The 26,257-nt window shown below is 39.3% G+C and overlaps 1 protein-coding gene across 8 annotated transcripts; it reads right to left on the bottom strand.

Moving 5' to 3' along the window:
- Window positions 1-1,310: 1,310 nt before the first annotated feature.
- Window positions 1,311-25,401, bottom strand: LOC143296497 (kelch domain-containing protein 3-like). Of its 8 annotated transcripts, none has more exons than XR_013057149.1 (11): window positions 25,328-25,401; window positions 18,417-19,092; window positions 17,280-17,447; window positions 15,867-15,982; window positions 15,142-15,216; window positions 12,985-13,204; window positions 12,418-12,504; window positions 11,573-11,776; window positions 10,104-10,182; window positions 2,126-8,568; window positions 1,311-1,447 (listed from the first exon to the last, which is right to left on the bottom strand). XR_013057149.1 is itself a non-coding variant. In XM_076608466.1 (11 exons), exons 2-10 carry the CDS (start codon window positions 18,568-18,570, stop codon window positions 8,508-8,510), a joined length of 1,164 nt encoding a protein of 387 aa, XP_076464581.1. In that variant the 5' UTR covers window positions 18,571-19,092; window positions 25,328-25,401; the 3' UTR covers window positions 1,343-1,447; window positions 8,484-8,507. The 8 variants fall into 8 exon arrangements, 5 of the variants coding, with proteins under 5 accessions (XP_076464581.1, XP_076464580.1, XP_076464579.1 ...); XR_013057150.1 differs by having other exon boundaries at window positions 1,321-1,447; window positions 7,254-8,568; XM_076608466.1 differs by having other exon boundaries at window positions 1,343-1,447; window positions 8,484-8,568.
- Between the last annotated feature and the right edge of the window lie 856 nt (window positions 25,402-26,257).

Consider the following 26,257-nt stretch of genomic DNA (forward strand, 5'->3'; position numbering starts at 1 on the left):
AATTTTCTTGATCTGCAATCTATAAATTTCTTTAACTTTCTGGGTAGTAATGTAAACTTTGTCTTTCATACTTTTGAATTGCTGCTTGTCTTTAAAAAAAAACAAAAAAACAATGTTATACAATCGAGACCAGTATAATGTATAATATTTGTTAGCATTGTTTTGTTCCAACTGCTAAAATGCCTTAACCTGTGAGTGTTTAATTTGGCATTTGCATTCTAATAGTTGTGTGTGCACATGTCATTAAATGTATGCTGAGTGTGTGTGAGAGAGAGAGAGAGATAAGATTGATTGCACACTGTATATGACTAACAGTATTTTAATCAAAGCTGTATATGTTTCAGCTTTCAAATTCAGCTAGCTCTCGATCCTGATGGAGAGAGAATTTCAAAATGAAAATAAATTCTATCTGCCAGTCTTATCAATGCAATGAATGTTAAAGAAATTAAACAAAAAAATTCATTACACACATGAATTCATGCTTGTATTTGAAAACACTCTCACATTTTCAGACAAAAAAATCTATTTTCTCACCTTTTGTCTGAAAAAGTCACAAAAATAACATAAATCATAAAAACTCGCACAACGAATGATTCAACACCATTCCATCCAAGATGGACAAAGATGGATTAAAATCAACAGAATGTACACACTCTTTTCCAATTCAGTGTCCAAAATATAAATACACACTTGTACACCAAACTCCCAACAAATAAATCATGTTATGAATCCCAACAGACAACAAAGACAACAAACCTGCTGTGAATTCAAAATAGCATTATTCAACTCACTTTTCATACTCCTTTCATTCTGGATTGTGTGTGCATGAGTGTGAGTGTGTGAGCATGTACATACACATATCTTTCTAAATCTGAATAGAAGCAACTACCGTTCACATACATAAAATGAATGAATTTCAAATCCACTCGTACACAACTTTTCTGTTTGTAATAACAACAGCCTATCTATAACATCAATCAGCTTAAAGCAAGATACAAAATTAAATGTCATATAAAATTAACTATTTCACAATGAATGACATCAGCTGTGATATTCCGAACACTGTGATATGGATGCAGAATGTTAAATCAGCAGACTGTCACATTAAGGACTGTAAAGTTTTCTTTCATATCCCAAAATAAGGTGTAAAATCTGTGTAATCAATAAAGCAATAGACAAACTCACATCCATTCATCAGTCAAAAATAAAAAAAAGACAACCATCTTGAGGCAAATCACTACCAAAGAAAAACAAAATGTCACAAAGTTTCTTCACAAGAGGAACAGACAACCGCACGTGTTGTTTCTCATCAACCATATAGCTTTCAGTCCAGTTTCTGTTTCAAGGACACATCACAGCATATGGCTTGATCTATATTTCACCCTTGGTAAGTGTGAGTGTGATGACCGGGTCACAAAGTGTCTGCCTATGAAGCCAGTAATTTAACCTGAAACAACAAGTGCTCTCCATCAGCTGCCATAGCAAATAGGTTTGTGTCACTGAAAACATGGATAAAGTTTCTACACTATGTGATGATTTTTTTTTTTTTTTTTTTAAATAACTGCAAGATTTTTAGCCCCTGTCAGCCTCCTACTAAGAGCTGTGATCTGTGCTCTAATGGGAAGACTGGGACCACCTAGTCGAGCGTCATCCACTTCACTGACACATCTTTGGGAGTTGTGCTCATGTTTGCTGACCAACACTGCAGGTGTCTGTATCTCTCAGGCCCGGTTGATGCCTGAATGTATTATGAGTGAAAGGAAAAAGACTACAGTCTTTCCAAGTTGTCACAAACTTAAAGGGACCTCCACTCTACTGTACTATGCATATATACGAAAAAGACTGTTCTTTGTCTACGGCCTTTCATGCCCTGCTCTAACGATGACCCGTTTCCATTCCCCCTCCACTTCCACGCATGTTACAAGTTCCTGTCTAATTCAGGGTCTTTGAAAGGTTTCATGGGGACTCACAAGGAATGTGGTGCCAGTCTCCACTCCATTCACTCGAGTTCAACAGACCTATAACTATTACTGCTATGGGGCTTAGCTGTCTGTGCACTGATTCTGCTGAATCAGAACAAGCACAACAGAACATCCCCAAATGAACTCAGCAGCAGTCCAGTCACCTTGAGGCAGGCTAAATCTGTGGACTGCCTGTGCTGTCTGCGACAGAAGGAACTCAAGTATGGCTGACTAGGGGTGGGGGGTGATTCAGGATGAGCCACATGGAGTTAATGTCACTGAAACAAAAAAATATATATCTGATTGTCTGATCTTGGAAAAAAAAAAGGTCTTTTTTTCTTGTTGTGTGAGTCTTACAACCCTCCAATTTTTTCCCCACACTGCTTTTTTTTTTTTTTTTTTTTTACAGTAGGTCCTCCTATTTCCTTTTTCTTAACATTCTTCCACTGAATGCAATAAACAAATATTCAAAAACAGAACTCCTAAATACATATTCAGGAGAAAGTATACAAGTATACATGTTACCAATGATATGCGACCAGTTCACTTGCTTCTCTCACACACACACACACACACACACCACACACACGCGCGCGCGCGCACGCACGCACGCACGCAAACGCACAGATACATGTCAATATATACACAGCATGATTTTGCAGTCGCCCTGAAGTGTAAAGAACAGTTCCACCAGGATTCCAATCCTGCATTGGTTGTCTACATCGGTAAAGGGCATCGCCCTTCATGAGGCTTAGAACAGCGCCGTTAAGTGAGTTGTTTCATACAAAATAAATCAACACAAAAAAGGACTGTTTTATATCACGTCAATCAATCAATAAATAAACAAATGAAAATAAAATTGTTCTTTTCTCAGGGGGAAAAAAAACCTTCTCTGCTGCTTTTAGCCATGTCATGTGTGTCTTTTTTGTTTACATGTTATTCTAATGTGTTGTATCTGAATTATTCAGCACTATGTTTATGTCCATTTTAAAAATAACAACACATGAGTAGTACTTGGGAAGAAAAATTCTCCAAAGGGCTTCACCTTTTGCAACCACCATTTTATTTTAAAACTGATATGATTTTACACTCCTCCAAAATGGTAGCTGAAAAAAAAACCCAGCAAATATCATTCTCAAAATAAATAAAAGCAGAAGTGGAAGTAACCAAGAGACCAATATCAGATAATGAATTTGACGGTTTCCTAACAACACTTCACTGAAAACCAAAAGCGGGTATAAGCATTGAGGTTACATAATCTACTACTTTCTTAGAGATTTAAAAGCATACACCAGAAAGATATGATAAAATGTCTACACAATTCAATCAAACCATGTTTTTGCTTCCTGTCATGAAAGAGGTTTCGTCACACTCATAACCTATAGCGAAACAATGTGTCTAATGAAATAACTGAACAAGGCAGCCTATATTTCACTCTCCATTATGGAGACAAATTTCTGAGTCCTGTCCTTATCATGATTTTACAGCTTGGATATATCATAACAAAAAGTGCAAACACTTTTGGAACTCTCTAGACAGAAGCCAACATGGACACACGGGCTGGTAATCGTTTTGTCTTTATGAATGCTCACCAAATCCTTTCTAATGAATCTGAACTACTCGCACTTTCATGTCTCCTAATACTTTGGCCATCAAGTATTTTCTTTTTTATGACCTTCCCATTACAAGCTAGATCTGAGAACTCACACCATCTAAACAACACAATGAAACAAAACTGAATCTGCACACCAGAAAACACTCAATGATGATTTTGCTAATCTGGCAATGGACTGACAAGACATTTGAAAATCAGATTTCTGGAATACATCTCGCCACACTTGCATCACAACACAAGAAAAGCAAAACCTACAGAGAGGAAAAGCAGTCGGGAAAGAATAAAAAAAATGTTTGAGAAAAATCTTTTGATCTAAGAAAATGAAACTAGAAAACCCCTATACATGACTGCATGACTAATGAGATACAGGAACGAACCTGGTCAGTTCACTGTGAAATTCTGCCTACGCTGGCTTCCAACTGATTGTGCCAGTCTTCCAACCTCACATTGTAGAAGATTCTGAGCTGGTAAACTGAGGACGGTACTCTTCTCCACAATCAAAATCAAACCAACTAAATGCACTGGCCACGATTTTCTGTGAAAAACTGTGCATAGAAGTAAGTGTCCAACACAGAACGTATGTAAAAGGCCACAGTTCATCGGAGCATGGCAACATTGCAGTAGCGGTGAACAGAGATCGTAACTGCAGGGAACATGTGAGTACCCATATAGGCTCACTCTTTTCCATGTAAGCCTTCAAACCTACCAACCCCAACCCCCTAAACCTCTTTTTTTGAAACTCACCACACTTAACAAAGACCTCACATGAGATGATTATATTCACCAATATTAGCTTGTATTAAAAACTTTCTTTTGTGAACAATTCTTATAGCATTCATATCCATTTCTTTTTCAATACATTCTAAAATACAGATTCAAGTGTACAGATCAATGCAAATTCAATTGTGCAGATCCATGGAGAATGTGGCAAGTGGATAAGATGCTCATCTGCCAATACAGTGTCCATGAGGGTCTGGATTTGATTCTTGCTCTTGCCCTTTCTCCCAAGTTTGACTGGAAAATCAAACTGAGTGTCTTGTCATTCAGATGAGATGATAAACTGAGCACCTGTACACAGCTCGCACATGGCATACTGAAAAAGAAGCCATGGTAACTAAAGTGTTGTCCTCTGGCAAAATTGAGCAGAAGAATCCACTCTGATAGGAAGACAAATAAATATGCATGTAGAGTCGAGGCCTGAATTGCTCATTGGGTTATGCTGCATTCAGGCATCTGCCTAGCAGATGTGGTGTAGCATGTATAGATTTTTCGGAATGCAGTGACGCCTCATTGAGAACCTGAAACTAAAACTGAAACAGATGAATGCACACACAAAAAAAATTCTATCATGTCAGTATGAGCTATCTGCAGCATGATTATTTTACACAACTACAGAACAGGTACAACAACAAGGAGCCGGTTCTTTGGCAGACACTCTGCCCAAGGTGTTCATTCAAACACGCAATATAACAACACAATGATTACATGCAGCACAAAAAACTGGTGCAGAGAATACTGACGTGATTAACGAAGTGGTAATCAGTGATAAAATAGTGTTATAACCGAAGCATGACTTCAGTGTATGTGTATGTGTGTACAAAAAAATCCAATTGTCTCCCCCACACCCCAAAACCACACACACACACACACACACACACACACACACACAGAGAGAGAGAGAGAAACAGCAACAATGTCAACAAATCCAGTTAACAATGGTGGAATGCCTAAAGTTTCACACTATGCACAGAACACCCACCAGCCAAGCACAGCTAACTGCCTGCCTCCACACACAAACATAGACACAGGTGAGTCTGGCACAGCTGCTGGCACTGGCCCATCATCAAAACATCCATTCAAGCCGTATTGCACAGACTCGCATCACATTTTTCATAGGAACACCCCTCACTACCTCCCCTCTCCATCAGCCCCCTCCTGCCCCACTCATTTACATAATAAAAGGTTATAAGGTCCTACAGACCATCAGGGTAGTGAATTCATAAGCATTGTGTCTAGGGCTCTGCACAGGATGGTGGAGGCCCAATATTCTCCTACCTTTCCCAGCTGAGGTCAGGTACCCATCTACATCTACTCCCTTCCCATCTCAAAATCCTGCTCCCCCTTCACCAACCATTTCTACATTGTTACCTCTAGTCCAGCTGACTGTGCATTATATTATTGCTTTTAGTCAAGCTGACTGTGCATTATTGTTACTTCCAGTCCAGCCGATTGCGCATTATTGTTACTTCCAGTCCAGCCGACTGTGCATTATTGTTACTTCTAGTCCAGCCGACTGTGCATTATTGTTACTTCCAGTCCAGCCGACTGTGCATTATTGTTACTTCCAGTCCAGCCGACTGTGGTGTTGCTTCTAGTCCAGCTGACTGCTCATTATTGTTGCTTCTAGTCCAGCTGACTGCTCATTATTGTTGCTTCTAGTCCAGCTGACTGCGCATTATATTATTGCTTCCAGTCCAGCCAACTGCTCATTATTGTTGCTTCCAGTCCAGCCGACTGTGGTGTTGCTTCTAGTCCAGCTGACTGTGGTGTTGCTTCTAGTCCAGCCGACTGTGGTGTTGCTTCTAGTCCAGCTGACTGTGGTTTTGCTTCTAGTCCAGCCTACTGCACATCATTGTTACTTCTAGTCCAGCCTACTGCACATCATTGTTACTTCTAGTCCAGCCTACTGCGCATTATTGTTACTTCTAGTCCAGCCGACTGTGGTGTTGCTTCTAGTCCAGCCGCCTGTGGTGTTACTTCTTGTCCAGCCAACTGTGTTGCTTCTAGTCCAGCCTACTGTGGTGTTGCTTCTTGTCCAGCCTACTGCGCATTATTGTTACTTCTAGTCCAGCTGACTGTGGTGTTACTTCTAGTCCAGCCAACTGTGTTGCTTCTAGTCCAGCCTACTGTGGTGTTACTTCTAGTCCAGCCTACTGCGCATTATTGTTACTTCTAGTCCAGCCAACTGTGGTGTTACTTCTAGTCCAGCCGACTGTGGTGTTACTTCTAGTCCAGCCGACTGTGGTGTTACTTCTAGTCCAGCCTACTGCGCATTATTGTTACTTCTAGTCCAGCCGACTGTGGTGTTACTTCTAGTCCAGCTGACTGTGGTGTTACTTCTAGTCCAGCCGACTGTGGTGTTACTTCTAGTCCAGCCGACTGTGGTGTTACTTCTAGTCCAGCTGACTGTGGTGTTGCTTCTTGTCCAGCCGACTGTGGTTTTGCTTCTTGTCCAGCCGACTGTGCATTATTTTTGCTTCCAGTCCAGCCCACTGCGCATACTGTCCAACTTAATACAAATCTGACTGCGTTAAAATACAAAACATCTGAAAAAAAAATCAATAAATGCAATGCAATTCATGACATATCTTAACCATTAAACTTCTTGTGGAAAATAAGACAAGGCTGTGCTGAGGATATCAGCCGTTCTGCTTATCATCACCATATTACAAAATAATGTTTAAAAAAAAAAAAAAAATCCAAAAAGGCCATACAGGAAAATAACACTGCAAAATAGACAGCTAGTGCTATCACTGACCCTTGACAACTATTGACCACAACAGACCACAACCAATGACCACTGCTAACAACCAATGACCAGAATAGAAGTACACACACACACACACACACAACCACAAAAGTGCACAAAATGCTGCTGATCCAAAAAACGCCCTTACCGAGCGGTCACACAGGGAGAAAGTGACCTGCAGAGCTCCGTGTGAGCTGTGTTAGGGCAGTGAGGTGTGTGGCCTTTGACCCCCATGTTCAGTTATCATCGTCACTTAGTTTTCTTTCAGGGGAGTGGGCGTTTGGTAGGCAATGGATACCATTTACACACCCGACAACACAAGCAACACCATACAATATTTTCTTCAGTGATGAGTCAGAATATTTACATAAGCACACACATGCGCACACGCACACACACGCGCACATGGACATGCTTGCACTCACACATATATGTGCATACACATATACACATGCACACACATGCACACACACACACATGCATGTGCACACACATACACACACACATATAAATGCACACACACGCACAAACACACAAGCATCTCCACACACAGACCAGAGGACGAAGCAGAACATAAAACACATGAATAACTAGTCATCAATCTTAGTGAGCTGATGTACTACAAGCAAGACAAACATAGCGACACATAATATTATAAAATCTCCCCCCCACTGACAAAACAGGATTTTCTTTCTTGATTTAGCAAACAAAACAAAAACAGAAAGATGTACATTATCACCTGTGTTCAACAGTCAACACTGAACATTAACACGTCTTTGTTTTACAGACTTGACACCTGTCACCTGGTTCAGTTAACAGTGGTTTCAGCTGTTTGTTGAGCAATACCTTTCTCACTTTGTCAGTGTGTCTGCGTTAGTTTTTGTGTGCATGTGTGCGTTTGTGTGTGTTCATGTGTGTGTGTGTGTGTGTGAGAGAGTGAGAGAGAAAGCGGAGTTTGCTGCCCTGTTTTGGGTGTGTGTACATATATGTGTGTGTGTGTGTGTGTGTGTGTGTGTGTGTGTGTGTGTGTAATTTCCCACTAAGAAGGGGTGGTGATTGTTAAAGAATTGGTGAAAAAGAATATATGCATGCAAGTGAGATGAAAATTTATGTTTCATGATAGACAGAGAGAGAAACAGAAAGAGAGAGAGTATATGTGTGTGTGTGAGAGTCTTAGACAGACAGAGAGAAGAGAAAGAAAAAAGCAAAAGCAAGTCAGTGATATGGACAGAAACTGTGAGAGACATGTGCACGAGTGTGCATGTGTGTATGTATGTGTGTGTCTATGTGTCTGTGTATCTGTGAGTCTGTGTGTGTGTAACTCTGTCCATTCCCGTCATCTAATATTTGTACGCAAGGAGAGGATGTTGCTATATACACAGCAGAGTGTCCTTTGTTGTCCTCAGCCATTGTTGAGCGCTCTGGAGATGGTGTTGTTCCTGGTCATCAGGTCCAGCTCCCACCTGTACACACGCACATGATTATTTTTTTTTTTTTTTTTTACTCCACTGCAGATTTGAGCTGTTTGCTGCTCAAGGGTGCATGTGTGGTATGTATGGATGACTGTGGTTAGTAAGTTTCTGACAAGGTTGTGTGTGTGTGTGTGAATGAGCAACTGTCAGCGCATTGAGCCTAAAGTTACTTAGAGAAATGCACCATACAAATGTCACTAAATTTTATTATCATTATCATCACCATCATCATTATTCAACAATGAACCTTGTGGGGAGAAGTCAAAAAAACTTTCTTTAAAAAAAAATACAGAAAAGGTAATGTACTCATGCAGAGAGACACAATAACAAGATACGGTACAGCACACAACAAAACACAAAAATGACAAACGCTACCTACACATTTCATTCCTTGAGACTTCTACAGACATTAACGTAACACAAAAACAACAAAAATGAAAGACAACACTGCAAGAATGACTTTGCATCACTCAGCAATTTCTTTCTTGGTTTGAAGACCCTGGGACCTATACATGAAGCAGTGATCATAGTTCTGTGGTGTGCCTTGCTGTCTGTCATGGTGAGTACAGTACCTTATTTAGTATTTCTTTCATGTCACGGACACACTGAAATGTGACCTCTGTCATCTTCAGCTGACTTACTGACACAAAGCCTCCACACTTCCCTACCAGCACACTCAGTCTCTACCTTTAACCTTCCTTTGTCTCTCCCTCTCACTGTCTCCAGCAACAAGATGTCCATGTCATTCAAAACAGGCCATTTGCATATACTCGACATAAATGTCATCTCAGAGAACAAGTACACATAGACATAGACACAGACACAGACACAGACACACATGCACAAACACACACACACACACACAGACACAGAGGCACACAAATATAGGAGAAGGAGGAATTCTGTTTAATGTTCCGTCACACATATCAGTGAATGAAGACATTTTCTTAAAGTATCAATGTACACATTTGAGCATTATCGTTCAGAAGAGGAGGGGGATGTGGATTCTGAATGGTGAGTTGGGGGAAACCGGGCAAATGAGGGGAGGGGACTGGGTGAAATTTGAAAAAAATATCTAGATACAATTATAGGAAATTACTTAAAGGACTTCGCAAAAGAGAAGTCGTTAATCTAACACGCAAAACAACTGATAATGAATGCAAAAAGTCAAAAACATCAACGTTCTCAGTCACTTGTGAAGACACGCTTTCATGCAGATAAGGCTTCATCGAACTACAGTAAAAAATTATATGCTTAACTGTCAGGTTACTAAAGCATACGCACTTGACATTAGAACAATAGATTTTCTCATGAATACATTAAACACATTCTTTTTTTCATTTACACATGAAAGCACGCACAAATGCACGTACGCATGCATGCACACAGTTTCATTTTTCACTTTCAAGTATACAGATTTCAAATATGCAGATTTTGAGCAGACGCGCGCGCGCGCACACACACACACACACACACACCCTCACACACACACGCCCTCACACATACACACAGACACAGGGTCTGACCTGAGGATGTCAGGTAGCTGGGATCTATCCAGGTTATTTTCTATCACCACCACCTGACACAGCGTCTTCAGGGAGGGGGCTGTGGACACAACACAGGTCAACCCATCACAACACGTATTGTATTGTATTGTATTGTACTGCATTGCATTGCACTGTATTGTACAGCATTGTATTGTATCATATTGCATTGCATTGTATTGCACTGCATTGAATTGTATTGCATTGCACTGTATTGTACTGTACAGTACTGCACTGTATTGTACTGTATTGCATTGCATTGCATTGCATTGCATTATATTGCATTGCATTGTACTTACTGTACGGCACAGTTCTGCACTGTACCGTAATGTACTGTATTGTTCTGTATTACTACTCTTTGTCACGACAGATATCTGTGTGTGAAATTTGGTCTGCTCTCTCACCTGAGGGAGGAGTGTGTTGCTACAATGCAGTGCCACCCGTTTTTTTCCTGCCTCCAAGTGTATTATTTTGTTTTCCTATCAAAGTGGATTCTCTCCACAGAATTTTGCCAGGGACAACCCTTTCGTTGTCATGGGTTCTTCTATGTGCATAAAATGCATGCTACACACATGACTTCAGTTTATAACCTCATTCGAAAGACAAGTGTCCAGACTACCACTCAAGGTCTAAAGAGGGGGATAAAGTTATGGTGAGTGAGTGGTTCGATCCCACGCGCTCAGGTTCTCTCGCTTCCTAGGTGAACGCATTACCACTAGGCCACCACTCCACTGATGTGAACAAAACTCAGGAAGCTGCACAAAGACAGGGAGATGACGACAATCAGATGCGGAAACTTGCATGAGAGCTTGGGGGCGCCTGCACATACATGTGACTTTATTGTGTGCATGCTTTGTGTCTGTAAAAAAAAAAAAAGTTCAGTTTCAGTTTCTCAAGGAGGCGTCACTGCGTTCTGACAAATCCATATAAGCTACACCACATCTGCTTGGCAGATACCTGACAGCAGCATAACCCAATGCACTTGTCAGGCCTTTAGTGCATGTATATATATTTGTGTTCATTTCAGAGCGGACTTCTTGTACAGAATTTTGCCAAAGGACAACACATTTTTTGCCATGGGTTTTTTTTCTCAGTGCGCCTGGTGTGTACTATATATATGGGGCCTCCTTTGATCATCTCATCCAAATGACTAAATGCTCAGTTTGATTTTCCAGTCAAAGTCAGGGGAAAGGGCGAGAGCGGGAATCAAACCCAGACCCTCACAGACACAGTATTAACAGACAGCGTCTTAACCATTCTGCCACTTTGACCTTCCTCTGTAAAAAAAAAAAAAAAATTAAAAAATTAAAAAATAAAACAAAGAAATAAATAAAAACTGTCAAGTGAAAAAGTGCGGATGAGAACAAGACAGGAAACAGTCCACAAAAACAGTGCAACACAGAACAGCCAGACAAGAACTGAACAGCACTGTAGGACAGAACGTCACTGACTGAAGTCTAAAACATGCAGATCCGAATGGTCGACCAGGTCCGCAGAACGGACCCGCCTCTGCGACTCAACGGAGCTTTCGCGCTGCGGGCGGGGGCTGGTGCCCCCAAACAGGTGCACCTTGGACTCAATCATGCAGCAGCACTGCCGGCGCCGGGCACATGGACCACGGCCTCCTGTGTGCACCGTTGACCATTTTCTGGTGTCTGTCAACATCCATCAAATTGACTCATCAACAAAAATAGCCTCATATACATAAAGAAGTGGAAGAAGCATCTAAAGGAAGTCTTGGTTTAACTATCAGCCTTAATAACTTATTTGCGCTTGGCGTGGGGGTGGTAAGGTTGGGAGTTGGGATGTGAGTTTAAAAATCTCTTGTTAACTATTTCAATCTAATTTTGTCGCTTTCATCTACTCTATTATTGTGTTTTGTTGCTGTGTTTCTATTTTTTACAGCTGTAGAATGACCAAGAAATGAATGAAAAACATGAAAAAGAGCCTCAACATGCACATGCGCATATATACACACACACACTCTCTCTCTCTCTCTCTCTCTTTCAAATACACACGCACACATACATCCAGACCAGAAAATGGTGTACAGTTGCCAAAACCACAGGGCAACCAAAAAAAGACAAATATGTCAAAAACTGACCAAACAAAAAAATCAACTGACTAATATCCAGAAAAGCATCCAGCACATTTGCTTATCCTGCATACTTGTTTCCCTTGTTACATTTTTCTTCAACAACTCTTCCTTCACATAAATGGGAAGATCTATGCATGTTTCTTTTCTTTTTTTTAAATAGAAAAAAAAACATTAGAAAGCAGAAAGAGTGACACTTACCCAGGTTAAATTTGTACATGTCAGCAAAGTGCTGGTCCATCAAACCGTTGTAACCACCAAACACATACAGGCAACCATTGTATTCAACTGAAACAGAGCATAAATCAAAGTCAATTAAAGTAGTTTACCAATTGTATTCATGGTCATGGTTTCTAGAAACTAAAAAACTCTGCCTTTAAGAAAAGGCCTTGAAGCTTTAACTCAAATCATATTACAACGTTTCATAACGTAATTCATATAATGCTATATCAACACAAAAATGTTCCAATGTAAAAGCAAACAAATCGTACCAACAAACACACTGCACACTTACACACATGAACACAAGAATAAAAAATATTTTTAAAAAACTTTGCCCCACTGGGCATGGAGGACGGACATTAGCGATACACACACACACACACACACACACACATACACAACCACAACATATAGGTAGAGTGGCTCCTGCCAACAGGTTTAAATCCAGGCTGGCAGGGAATCACCTCCCAGCTGTTGGTCACACACACACACACACACACACACACACACACACACACACACACACACACACAAACAACAACATACAGGTAGAGTGACTCCTCCTGCCGACAGGTTTAAATCCGGGCTGGCAGGGAATCACCTCCCAACTGCTTGTCAGGGTGTCAAAGGCCAGCATGGAGTTGTCATAGATCTCACTGTTGGTGAAGTTGACCCCTCCGTCGTCACTGCGCCCGCCAAACACGTACATCTTGCTGCCCACTGCCGTCGCCGTGTGGAAATCACGACATATATTCTCTGGAACTCCCTGAATGCACAGTCACTGTTTCACTTTCAAGAAGAAATCACTGCACTGGATAAATCCATATACGTTACATCACATCTTGCTAGGCAGATGCCTGACCAGCAGCACTACCCAGCATGCTGGTCAGGCCTTGAATGCATACATATAGATATCTGTGCACCTGTCACAGTGGATTTCTTCTACAGAATTTTGCCAAAGGACAACACTTACGTTGCCATGGGTTCTTTTTCAGAGCACCAAGTGCGTGCTGCACACAGGACCTCGGTTTATCGTCTCATCTTAATGACTAGACACTCAGTTTGATTTTCCAGTCAAACTACCAGGGAGAAAGGGCCAGAGCGGGATTCGAACCCAGACCCTAATGGACACTGTACAGGCAGATAAGCAACTTAACCATTCTGCCACCTTCCTCCTCTGTTCTGCAAGGGATGTTTTGGTTACAAAGGGTTATGATTTTTTTTTAAATTCTAGTATGCAAACTATTAAAAAAAAACAAAGTATGCATAACCATACTTTTCTGAAAGGAAAATTAACACACTATCCCATTATGACAACTTCTCATGATTTTAATGCTTTTGTAATAGGAAAAATTCCTACCATGATGTGGATGGAAAATTCCACCCTGGGGCACTTTTACTCAAGGGGTTAAGAAATCTTCCACTGTTTTCATTTTAAAATGTAACTTGAATAACACTGATATGGGATTTATGACATGACTGAACAACAATAAAAGAGCATGAGTGGGACTGGAAATCTGAATCCTGAAAAATGGGGGTCAGGGGTCCACAGAAGGCCCCCAGTGGAAGTGCCAGGTAATGCATCTGGTGGGTGTCAAGGGGCAAAGCCCCCTGAAACCGGAGAAAATTTGAAATCCTTGGGCCAAAAATACCATGAGAATGCATCCAATTGGGTTTACTTTGCCATGCGGACGCCTCTCAGTCAAACAGCTCTCAACCTCTGGCAGAATTGCATGATATTTGTCTGTCACTAAAGATAGTGGTAATAAGAATGCTAAGCTCAATTCAGACAAAAGGACAAGAGAGGCAAGGCCTTCAAGACTCACTTGTGATACACTTTAAAAAAAAAATCCAAGCTTTTTATGTATCGAGTATAATTTCAAAATGTAATGTTTAAGATGAGAAAGATCAGTTTAAAGCAAATTAAGTCCCCTAGCATTACAGAGTAATTTCCCTTCTTTTACAATCTGCACCAAAACATTTGCAAATAAATAAAACTTCCATGCTTAGCAAACGAAGTTCCTGTTTGAACAAAAAATGATAATAATGACTGCTCTAGCTGTTGGGTCAGAATATCAGATCAAAGTGCCAAGTTTAGAGAATACCAAAAATATAAATATAACAGTAAATGCAGTTTGCATATAATTAGGCTTCATTCTTTTCTTTTTTTTGTGCCCATCCCAGAGGTGCAATATTGTTTTAAACAAGATGACTGGAAAGAACTGAATTTTTCCTATTTTTATGCCAAACGTGGTGTCAACTGACAAAGTAGTTGCAGAGAAAATGTCAATGTTAAAGTTTACCACAGACACACAGACACACGCACAGACAACCGAACACCGGGTTAAAACATAGACTCACTTTGTTTACACAAGTGAGTCAATAAATACAAAACTGATTATACGTGACAGTATGATGAGAAATAGTACACATTTCTTAAAATAATCTACTTATTTTGAATCCATAAATAAAAATGACTGATTTAAAATGAAATACTTATTATGAAGCCATCAATAATAATAAATTATCAAAAATGAGGTATTTATTATGTAGGCACATGAAATTCTTTTTAATGAGATATTCATTTTCAAGCTATCATTATAAAACTATCAGTAATAATAAAATACTTGATACATGTTTAAAAAAAACAAAAAAAACAACAAACATACGTAAGCAAAGTGTAATCTGACAAAACACACTCACCGTTCTGAATCTAACCAAAGCCCAGCTGAAGTCCCGGAAGTCCAGGGTGAATATTTGATCAGAGAACAAATCAGTCTGAAAAGCAAAGATAAAAAAAAAACAAACCTGAGTATGTTTTAAGTTTAAAAGACAAACAAATGTTTTGAGGAAAAAAAGGCTTCTGGGACATGAGCATGGCTGGTGTGTCACTATTACTTCTGTTATTTTCACTTCTGTTCAGAATGGTCAAAGATCAATCCAGGTACCATAATTTCCAGTCACTTAGGCTCCCTGCTACACAAGAAGCACACATGAGACAGCTTATCAGAGAAACCATAGCACAGAAAAAAAAGCCCTTCCTTCTGTCACTGAGAGTCTGCTCTCAATCGCTGTCAAAACTAAAAGGCGGTGTCCTTTCTAGACCTGCCAGCAGGTTTTGATTCAAATTTTTATTAACCGTCTTTGCATAACCTTGATGTTCAATCAACTGTTTTAATATGGTTTCCAACATTTCTTTTAAATCATCAGCTCAGTGTTAAGGTAAATCATTCCACTTCTAAGCCCATATTACTTTTCATGTGGCAACTGTTAATCATTGTTCTAGTTGAGATGTTCTTGTACATTACAAACCATACCACACTCATCATCGTCACTATTACAGATGTAACTGCTCTTCAGTGATAAAAAATATGGATTTTATGATGATGCTTAATTAAATAACTTAATTAATGTAAGACTAGACTCACCAGTTCCTCATATCCCCCAAATATATACATTTTGTGGTCTATAACGCAAGCAGTGTGGCCATCCCTCGCAGCAGGAATATAACCTCCAACTTCTGGGCAAGACCAGCTGAGGGTCTCTGCAAAAGACATCATCACAGTCAGAGACTGCAGACAACAAATCCCACAACACACACCACATTCGTCTCCTTCCACAAGAACAAGCATTCTACCCTATGTCAGACTGAAAATCCAACCCATGACAACTCCCCTCTTTCAAAGTGAAAATCCACTCTGCACGCACTCCCCTCATTCGCAGTGAAAATCCCACCCAGAAGAACTCTGGGACTATGAATATCCCATCCACAAGGACTCCTGTCATGTCACACTAAGAATTCCCACTACAAGTACTTCCTCAAGTCAAGCAGAAAATCCCATCCACAAGCACTCCCCTCTTGTCAATGAAAAATCCCACCCATATGCATCATCTGTCACACTAAAAATCCCACCCACAAGCACCCCACTCCTGTCAAAGTGAAAATCCAGTCCACACTCCTGTCATGTCACAATGAACTACAGCAGTGACAAGCAAAATAAAACAATTCTATATCCTTTTCTGTTTTCAATTCGCAATGATCTGTTGTGCTGAAAAGACCCGTCACACAGATGCATTTATTCAAAGACCTATGACCAGAGCCTGCAACTTCAAAACCTGTTCTTTTTTTTAATCATCTTACAGAAAATGTGCACAAACACACAAGAAAAGTTGAATATATCTCGTTTGTCTAAATAAAAACAACTTTTTTTTTAATAATTACAAAAAAACACGAACAGCATCTCATCACTTCAAGTCAAGAGTTCAAATCTTCAAATCCACATATATACCACACCACACCTGCCATGCAGATGCTTGACAACAACATAACACAATGCCCTTGTCAGGCCTTGAGTGCATGCATATATATTTGTGTACCTATCAGAGTGGATTTCTTTCACATAATTTTGCCAGAGGACAACACTAATGTTGCCATGGGTTCTTTTTCAGAGCTCCAAGTGCATGCTGTACACAGAACCTCAGATAAATCTCATCCAAATGACTAGACAGTCAGTTTGATTTTCCAATCAAACTTGGGAGAAAGAGCGAGAGAGGAATTCAGATCCAGACCCTCGCAAGCACTGTACTGGCAGAAGCGTCTTGAACTTTCTGCCACCTTGCCCTCTTCAAGCAGAAAAGCCCAACATCAAGTACCTGTGTTGAAACAGAACAGCACATCACATGGTCCCAACATCAAGTACCTGTGTCGAAACAGAACAGCACATCACAGGCTCCCAACATCAAGTGCCTGTGTCGAAACAGAACAGCACATCACAGGCTCCCAACATCAAGTACCTGTGTCGAAACAGAACAGCACATCACAAGCTCCCAACATCAAGTACCTGTGTCGAAACAGAACAGCACATCACAGGCTCCGTCCCCATCATTGCGGCCTCCCCAAATGTAGGCATGGTCATTGTAGTTGACAGCAGTGTGACCATATCGTTTGTAAGGAACATATCTCTCCTCCTCTGGTTTCACTGGGGGTAACGACGTCCATCTCAAGGTGACTGCAATGAAAGTTAACCAAAACTGGTTTCACCGGGGGCAACGACGTCCATCTCAAGGTGACTGCAATGAAAGTTAACCAAAACATGAAGGATTTGACAGTGCATACACAGGTTTGAAAAGACAAACATGGTAATATATGGAACTAAAACATGTAACAATGAAAGATGTATTCCCTCACCCTACCCATTGTCCTGTTTGAATTCTTCTTCTTCTTTGTCCGTGGGCTGCAACTCCTGCATTCACTCAAGTGGGCTTTTACATGTATGTTCCGTTTTTACCTTGCCATGCTGGCAGCCATACTCCATTTTTCAGGGGTGTGCATGCTGGGTGTGTTCTTGTTTCCATAAACCACCAAACGCTGACATGGATTACAGGATCTTTAATGTGCTTATTTGATGTCCTGTTTGAATAAATGAAAGAAAAAGAAATGAATAAAAAAAAAAAAAAACTAATGAGTTGAAAGAAGTGGAGCATTTGAATAACTTTCAATGGGAAGTAAATTATTTCTAAGTGCTGTGTCAGCAGTCAACTGTAGCAAAATGATGACATGGTGTACAGTCTGTCAGTAGGCCATTTTTCTAACTGATCAAAACAAAACAGCTGGACCTTTCATGCCTTACCACTATAATCTACCAGTATTTGAAAATTCATGTTCAATCAATATGAAAGAGAACGCAAGATGTTCAAGTGAACATTGTTAGGTCAATGCTCTAAGTAATAAAGGAAACTATTGTGAAAAGTTCTCTTTAGTATTAGTAATAACATTACTATTTCCAGTAGTATCATAGTAGTAGCACTGTTAGTATTAACAGGAACAACAACAATATAATCATAAGTATTATCATTATTATCTTCAAACTTGTTCAACAGTAGCAGTAGTATTACAGCTGATTCTTCTCATCATTTCTTATGATATCAAAATAGTTACCACCATCATCATCGTTACCCTCATTAAACCAACATTTTACCTGTGTTCAAGACGTGCACATCAATGGGTCTTGTCTGCTCGTAGTCCTCCCCACTGCAGTAGCCACCAAAGGAGAAGATCTTGTGCCCGGCACTGATGGCTGCATGGTTGACCCGGCGTGGGCCGCCCTCCAGCCGCACCGTCCAGTGGGGCATGCTGATGGTGGAACCAGATCTGAGCACAACCCTCACCTCCGCAGCAAGGTCTCACCTGGTCACTGTTCCCTTAACAACCCCTGTATCTCTAGATCTGACTTCTGACTGGAGCTGAATGCCCTGAAGTGACAGTTCTTTGCTTTGTTTCGTTTTTGTTTTGTTTTGTTTTTTATCTACAGGATTGAAAGTTTGTCTGCAAGTAAGCAATATGACCCCTTCGCCGTCCTTTTCAATGAATTTGAACAAGTCAGTCGTGCTTTAATCTCATTGTTTACATCAGATGTAACAGCGTCCAGCTTCTTTTCAAATGTTTCTTATAAATTACACCATCTTATAAGCACCTTCAAATACATCCTCTTCCAAGTACAAGTCTCTGCAACGTTTCACCAACCTAAGGACGGTATCACACAATCACCTTGGTACTTTTGTGACAAATAACATGAAAGACTTTAAAGAATGTATAAAATGACAGCCTGTATACAGTGCCCAGCTGTCTGAGTGATCTCCAAACCCTTCTTGTACCTGGAACAAAATAATGTTATCTTTACAGGTGTAACTCTTGTTGCAATTACATGAATGCAAATCAAAATAATACTTGACAGCTGTTGTGAAGCACTGATTAGCATCATACTTTCCACAAGCTGATGACCGAGAACTTGTAGGCCTGGAACTTTATCAATGGTCTAAGTATGTTTTCTTTCAAGCTTGTATGGCTTTGTCATACCCACAACTGAGCATGCCATGGGTCCAAATGATACTTCTCTGGACAGAACCCAGTGAGTGTACACCACATCACAGGTCCATTTCTGTAACTTTTGCTCGGACTAATTCAGTATGTGTCTATCAAATTTATGTACCTTGAAGCTGAGGATACAACAGAGTAACATATATTGATAAGAAAATAAAAATAACAAAACAGGAATTAAACTTTGAATAATGAAACATCAACATCAACTGTAAAGTCTGTTTTCTTAAACTTACAAAAAATCACTTTAATCTGGAAAATGTGGCTTTTACGTTCAAGTTTCAAATATAAAAAAAAGTTTCCTATTTCAATGCCTGTGTAAATTAAACTGAATGCAAAATGATCCAAGAAAGCTAAAATTCTAATAAAACTACCACAACCCAAATGGACCATGCTAACATTATCTTCAGGCAGTACAGCTTCTGTGTGATGTGCCAGTCACACAGTGGAATATCCTGCACTGTATATGTCAAGGGTAAATCATGCCCCACCCAACCCCACACAATCACATTTTAGCTTCTGTTCTGACTACAGCTCCTTACTAACATGATGCGATACAGCACATAAAAAAAACCCAGAAAAGGCGGGAAAAAAAGTCGATATTAGGGTGGAGTCAGCTTTTGGGGTTGGATCCTCTTTCCCAAGACATCACTTGTATCCAGCAACATCTCATGCACCAACTGTTCTAAATTTAAACCTGATGGGCCAATCCCAGCATACGAAGACAAGCATCATGAAACGACATGCCTCTACGAATTCTTTCCCTTGTCATCATGCTCATCAACAATCACTTTAGTTATCACGAACAACTGGGTGATCACTGGATGGCAGTCAAACTCCTGCTGGACAGCAACACAGCTCCAGTCACGCCAAGCACATGCGGACAGGCTCACGTGCATCAATGGATAAGCGTGTGCATCATGAGCACCTGGCAATGACACTGACCGTCTGCCTAATCCTATTAGCTGCAGCAGTCAGGTAATTACTTTGCACAGATCTCACAGCCGCCACAGAGCCCCCGGCAAAGGCAGACCACATGCGCCTTCTGTCATCTGCTGGTCCGTGAAAATCAATAGCCTGGCCTGGAGGGAGGCTGCTCCACTCTGTGACTAGAGGGGGGACCTCCCTGTGACCTCCCCCACCTCAAAAGTTCATCAATTGAGTTGTGTTAGCATTTTACGCACCTTCCAGTATTTCTGGGCATGCTTATAATAATAATGAATAATCATATACAGCACTCTATCCAGAAAACTGCTCTTGGTCATTAACACAACACATAACATCATACATTACACACTGCATCAATATACACACCAAAATGTAACTGGCAAACTATAGAGAGGCGTAAACATAATGCATGCATTCATATATATAAACATATATGTATGCATACACAATAACATATCTTTGCTCAAACACAAATAATGGGAAAATATTTAAAGCAAAATGTAACTAGCAAACTACAGAGAGACAAAAACATAATGCATGCATACATAATAAACATATATACATACATACACAATAACATATCTTTGCTCAAACACAAAATATGGGAGAACATCTAAAGCTTGTTTAGACTTTTCTTCCACTTGAAAAGTATCAGGCTCTGTGTAACATCAAACAAGAGTCTTAACCATCAATGACCACAGACAGAGAGAGAGAGATAATTATCAAAATACCAATTTCATGAACAAAAACAATTTTGGCATCAGCAATTCTTTTCATAACTTTTTTTTTTAAGCACAAACTGAATGTTTAATAAACATATGACGGATACTACAAGTAGAAATGCTTTTGTAACAATATCAATATATCAATACAAGACACTACTAATGAATAAAAACTTTTTGCAACAATACAAATGCAAGACAGCTAATCTTTCAAAGTTTTCTTATTCTTTCAACTGCTTGTTACCAGACTTCAAAACAGACTTAAAAGTGGTAGCAACAGCAGGCACTCCTGCATCCCTTCAGATACAATCCACTCCTGTGGACTTCATGCTGCCAGTTACAAAGTACTGCATTGTAATTTGTACTGTGTTGTGTTGCACTGTATTGCAACACTGTGTAATGTATTGCTTTTGTCACAATAAACTCATCTTTGCAAAGATTTGGGCTGCTCTCCCCCATTTTTTTCCTTCCAATTTAGCAGCACTTTTCAAATTAATCATCCATCAACACGTCAGAATACAACTTTGATTATGAGGGAACAGGTGGCATTATCTGGACAAATTCTGTAGCATATAAGCCCATTTTCCCAGCATTTTTCCTTTTTAATATTTTTGTTTCCATCCTCATACACAGAACCTTAAACTTCCTTATTTTGAAAATATAATCAACTTCTGCTGGGAGTGGGACCTGGCAATCCTGGCTCAGCTGTATATCTGTATGATGATATCAAGTGATAGTAATACTTACAAAAATAACAATAATGTGTGCTACATGCAGTTAACATTAAGTTATAAAAAAAACACTCATAAAATGAATACCTGACAGGGATGAATTAAAGTAAAATCAAAAAGAACAAAACACTATACCTACTAATCACTTACAATTTGTTACATACATGCTCAACAACAGCTTGCAAGAATGAATTCAAATGGGAAATGAGAAGAAAATAACAGAAAGCTTGCACAAGCATGCAAAATAAATGACAGACCTGTGCAAAAACATTATTTATTTTCAAAATAGATGAGCTTTCAGGACAGACCAGAGAATGCAGGGGGTTTTTTTTATCAAAGAGAAAGGGAGAGCTGTTTCCAAGCAGATAGGCCAGAGACAGAGAAGAGTGGTAACCGAAAGAAGACTGATTGAATCTAGGGATGTTTGGGTGAAGCAAATCACTGGACGATAGGCGAGAGCAAGATGAGGGTGGAGACAGTCATCCATACCAGGAGTAATCTTGTTAAGTGCATTTGTTACAGACAGTGCCAATCTTACGTGTAACATTATATTCTTTGTGAGACAGAAGCCAGTGGAATTACTATCTGACAGTTATGACAGTTATAACTTGTACACAAGCAGAAGTACTTTTAAAGCTTAGGGTTTGTGCTCCTTTTCCTATCTTTTTTTTTTTCTTCTTTTTCTTTTGTTGTTGTTGTCATGTTAGATACTAAATCAATAAACGACTTTCACAAATTTTGTAAAATGATAATGACTTAAATTCTTCTTCCTTTCTTTCCCTCCACCCTAGCCCCCCCCCCCCCCCCCCCCCCCCCCCCCCCCCAGGCTTCCCTACTACCATACTCTATGTGTCCAATCCCGAACTCTAAATTAAAAACTGGAGCCACTTTCCATGTGAACAAACTATCCCACATTTTCTTTGTCATGAAGTCTAAATAAACAACACCAGTTTTGGACAATGTTACATACTACATACATAAACTGTGCCAAGACAAGCAACAACAAAAAATGGTGTGCTTATAGTGATTTGTTGACAGTTCCTGCATTGTGAATTTGCTTGACAAGTATCAAAGAGAAAAGAGTAAAACATGAACAATTTGTGGGAATGTGGTTGGGTTTTTTTGTTGTTGTTTTTTTGTGATTAGTTTATCTTTTGTTGGTTTACTAACATTCCTTAACATTTAAGAATTTTGAATCAAGAATCGACCAGTGAGTTTAACTGGTAACATTTCATGTGTTCAGAAACATCATTTTCTTGAAGCATGCACTGCAAGTTTAAATAAGAATAACTATATTATCTCACAAAAAGAAATTGTATCAGAGCCGCAAAACAAAACTAAACACTGCGCATAAATACATGACCTGTTTCTTTGATAAAGATGGCAGACATGTGTTTACTCTGAAAATAAAGAATATACAACCTTTTTTTTTTACCATTTTAGTAAAATGAACAGTCAGTTTCTTCAAACTCAATTATCTACAGAAGTCAAAATATTTTGTGTCCTCATTTTTATCTCACTTAGGACAGAAAAAAATATGCCATTTTTTTGTTTAGAACAAATACATCTGAACAACTTTCTGGCCTTTGAACCTGCCTGGCCATGAATAAATTTATGCATTGCTGTCTGTCACGCTATGTCATGGTGACATGTGCACACTTTCAAAAGTAAAAAACTTTATGTCTTCGTCTCAGTTCAAAGTAACAATGGACATCACTGCTTTACTTCATTCAAAACAAAGGCTTTAAAAGGAGTTGATTTTTCTTCTTTTTTCTCTCTTTTTTCTTTTTTAAACAAATCTAAAGCATAAATAAGATAAAACAAAAACGCTTTGTTTATTTGGTTTTTTGGTCTCAGCACCTGGTCAAAAAAATCATTTATGTTACTGTAAAAGTCATGTTAATTATGAAGAGGAAAACAGACTGACACATGTAAGACACATGTAAACAGTAAAGGACAGGACTGATTTATCATTGTATCCGATTACTGACAACATCACAGAGTGTGCAGATGCTAATATTTACTAAGAAACTTCATTTTTAAACTGTGTAAGACTGTATACATATGAACATTGGAATAAGTTCTTTTCAGTCTGAGAGTAAACATATTTCAACATTGTTTTTCATTTACAATTACTAATTTAGTAATTAGTTTCATTTCTAATAAATGTCTGATACAAATGTCTCAAAAAAGATAAAGAAAAAAGATGTACTAGTTATACAGTGTGTTTTTTTTATAGTCTTAGAATATTCACTAAAATAAATAAATAAATAAAATAAGCATTGTGTCATTTTTTTTAATTCACTGCATGCTCTTACATAAAAGTTACAATCAATGAGCACACTTGTGCTAACATGTACACATGCACATAAACTCATTTTCAGGTGTGCTGCTCCAGTTTTGTTTGCTTTTCTTAGATGAATGTGTGTGTGTCACTCTGTGTGTGTGTGTGTGTGTGTGTGTGTGTGTGTGTGTGTGTGTGTGTGTGTGTGTGTTTTCCAAGATGATATTGATACAAAATTATGAAAATAATAGCACACTGATTGGAGTATAGATGTCGAGATGTTTTATACTATGATAACCGATGCAAATGAATTCTGTTCAAGAAATAGGTATTTGCTTGCTTTTGAAATACTTAAATCTAAGCACAATTATTTTCTGTTTATGTCAGTTTTATATTATGTTCCTTCAAATAATCAGTTTAATTCTTTGAAGATGTGTCTTTGTTACATGGGAAATTTTATTTACCAACATTACTTGTGGTTTATCAATTTGGTTTTTTTTAATATACTCTTTTACAGATCGATTTTCTATTACAAAAAAAAAAAATGAATCAGTTTCTTTTTTCAAGAGGAGTCTTGCAAGTAAATGTTAGTTATGGTTGCTGACTGCTACTTATGCAAAAGCAAACTTTGTGCACGACAACAAAAACTGCGGAGACTTAAAACCAGTTCTTTTAACTTAATTTTTTAAAATATATATTTTTTTTAGCTGCTTAATGTTTTGGTTTGACAATTTTTTCGTCATGCTTTTGGCTGTATCCACAATTTTTCCACTCATTACGTAACGTGGACGTTCACTCCGTCAGTCACACTGAGTGGAGAGGAAGAAATGTGGATGTTGCCGTAACGATTTCATAGATATCTATTATACATTCACCTTATAATACAACATAAGACTGCCATTCAAAGCCTCCACACCCACCCAGTCTGTTTTGTATTTGCAGTTTATTTTTTTGACACCATGTCACATAATGGCACCGCCACATTTCTTCCTCTCCACTCTGTGACTGGCTGTGTGAACGTCACAGCCTTCTTGTCAAAACTGCTCGTGACATTCCGTCTTGCGGGGGGAAATTGCGAACATTGCCATGGCATTCATCTTTGGAGACTGACCCACCTATCCAACTTCATTCATCGTTGTTTATAAATCGAAATAGTCGTGTTGTCCGTTCTTGCAGTTCTATTTAATTAGTCGTGCATATGATTTTAAAATACAAAGTGTTAAAGTATTCATAAAATTTTCTGCATCTACTAGATACCTGTCTTGCAATGCTTACCATAAATAACAATACAACATCAAGAAAATGAATATAAACATTACCGACCTACCAAAGGCTGAGTTTTTGTTGTTGAGATGTGTTGGTTTTCGTTCACATCGGAAGTAAAACGAAAGGTTAAGCAAGTCCGGACACAAATATGTCTTTTTAGTCAAACTCAACCAATCGACGTCCGACAGAACGAAAATCCATGTTTTATGTAATCGTACACACTAATTTTAGTGTTGATGCAAGTTTCCTTCCTTCCTTCTTTCTCGGTACGCCATAAATTTTGGTTCTGGAAGAGAAATCATTAACTTTTCACATCGGGAGGGAGCCGGGCGTCAAAAAATGAATAAATGTTTATCACTTGTTCAGTTTAAGTTCTTCAATCTTCAATCTTCAAATTGGAAGGTCAGCCGTCATTACTGACTATTAATGACCTGTGTGCGCAGAGGCGTAAATACCTAGCTAAAACCTAAGTAGACCTATCTTTTCCTCCGGAGGGGGTGACAATGAGAAAGAGCATGTATACATACTCTCTCCCACTGTCACTCGCAGCGTCCCTCCGGGGAAAAAAAAAAAAAAAAAAAAAAAGGGGGGGGACTAAACTGTGATCTTGTTCAGCTCCCTCTTGAAAGCTGCCAAGGAGGGAGCCTCTGCTGCTGTTGCAGGCAGGGAGTTCCAGACGGGGATGGTTGATGGGGAAAAACTGTATTTATAAGGGTCAGAGGAGGAGCTAAGATGGACAAATTTGTGTCGATGATTTGATCTTGTCCTGCCGGATCCTTTCTTGAGAAATTTGTCTGGAGGGATGTCTACAATGCCGTTGACCATTTTATACATCAGGGTCAAGTTCCATTGAGTTTCAACTGAGGAGGCGTAAAGGGTATTGACTTCATACACGTCACGTCACAACTACACTCGCACATAGCTCACATTAATTTTTGCAGCAATGGCGACCCGCAAACACTTCAGTCCATCAAACTCTTCCGCGGAATGT

The sequence above is a fragment of the Babylonia areolata genome, chromosome 21 (genome assembly GCF_041734735.1).
Source record: "Babylonia areolata isolate BAREFJ2019XMU chromosome 21, ASM4173473v1, whole genome shotgun sequence".
NCBI lineage: Eukaryota > Metazoa > Mollusca > Gastropoda > Neogastropoda > Buccinidae > Babylonia > Babylonia areolata.

What these genes read in the sequence shown, in the direction of transcription:
- LOC143296497 (XM_076608466.1), bottom strand. Translation starts at nt 18,570, where the DNA reads ATGCCCCACTGGACGGTGCGGCTGGAGGGCGGCCCACGCCGGGTCAAC. An exon ending in GCTGTTCTGTTTCGACACAG is followed by an intron (nt 15,983 to 17,279) that starts GTACTTGATGTT and finishes TGTCTTTTGCAG; the next exon opens with AGACCCTCAGCTGGTCTTGC. An exon ending in CAGGAGGAGTCACTCTACCT is followed by an intron (nt 12,505 to 12,984) that starts GTATGTTGTTGT and finishes GCTCTGTTTCAG; the next exon opens with TTGAATACAATGGTTGCCTG.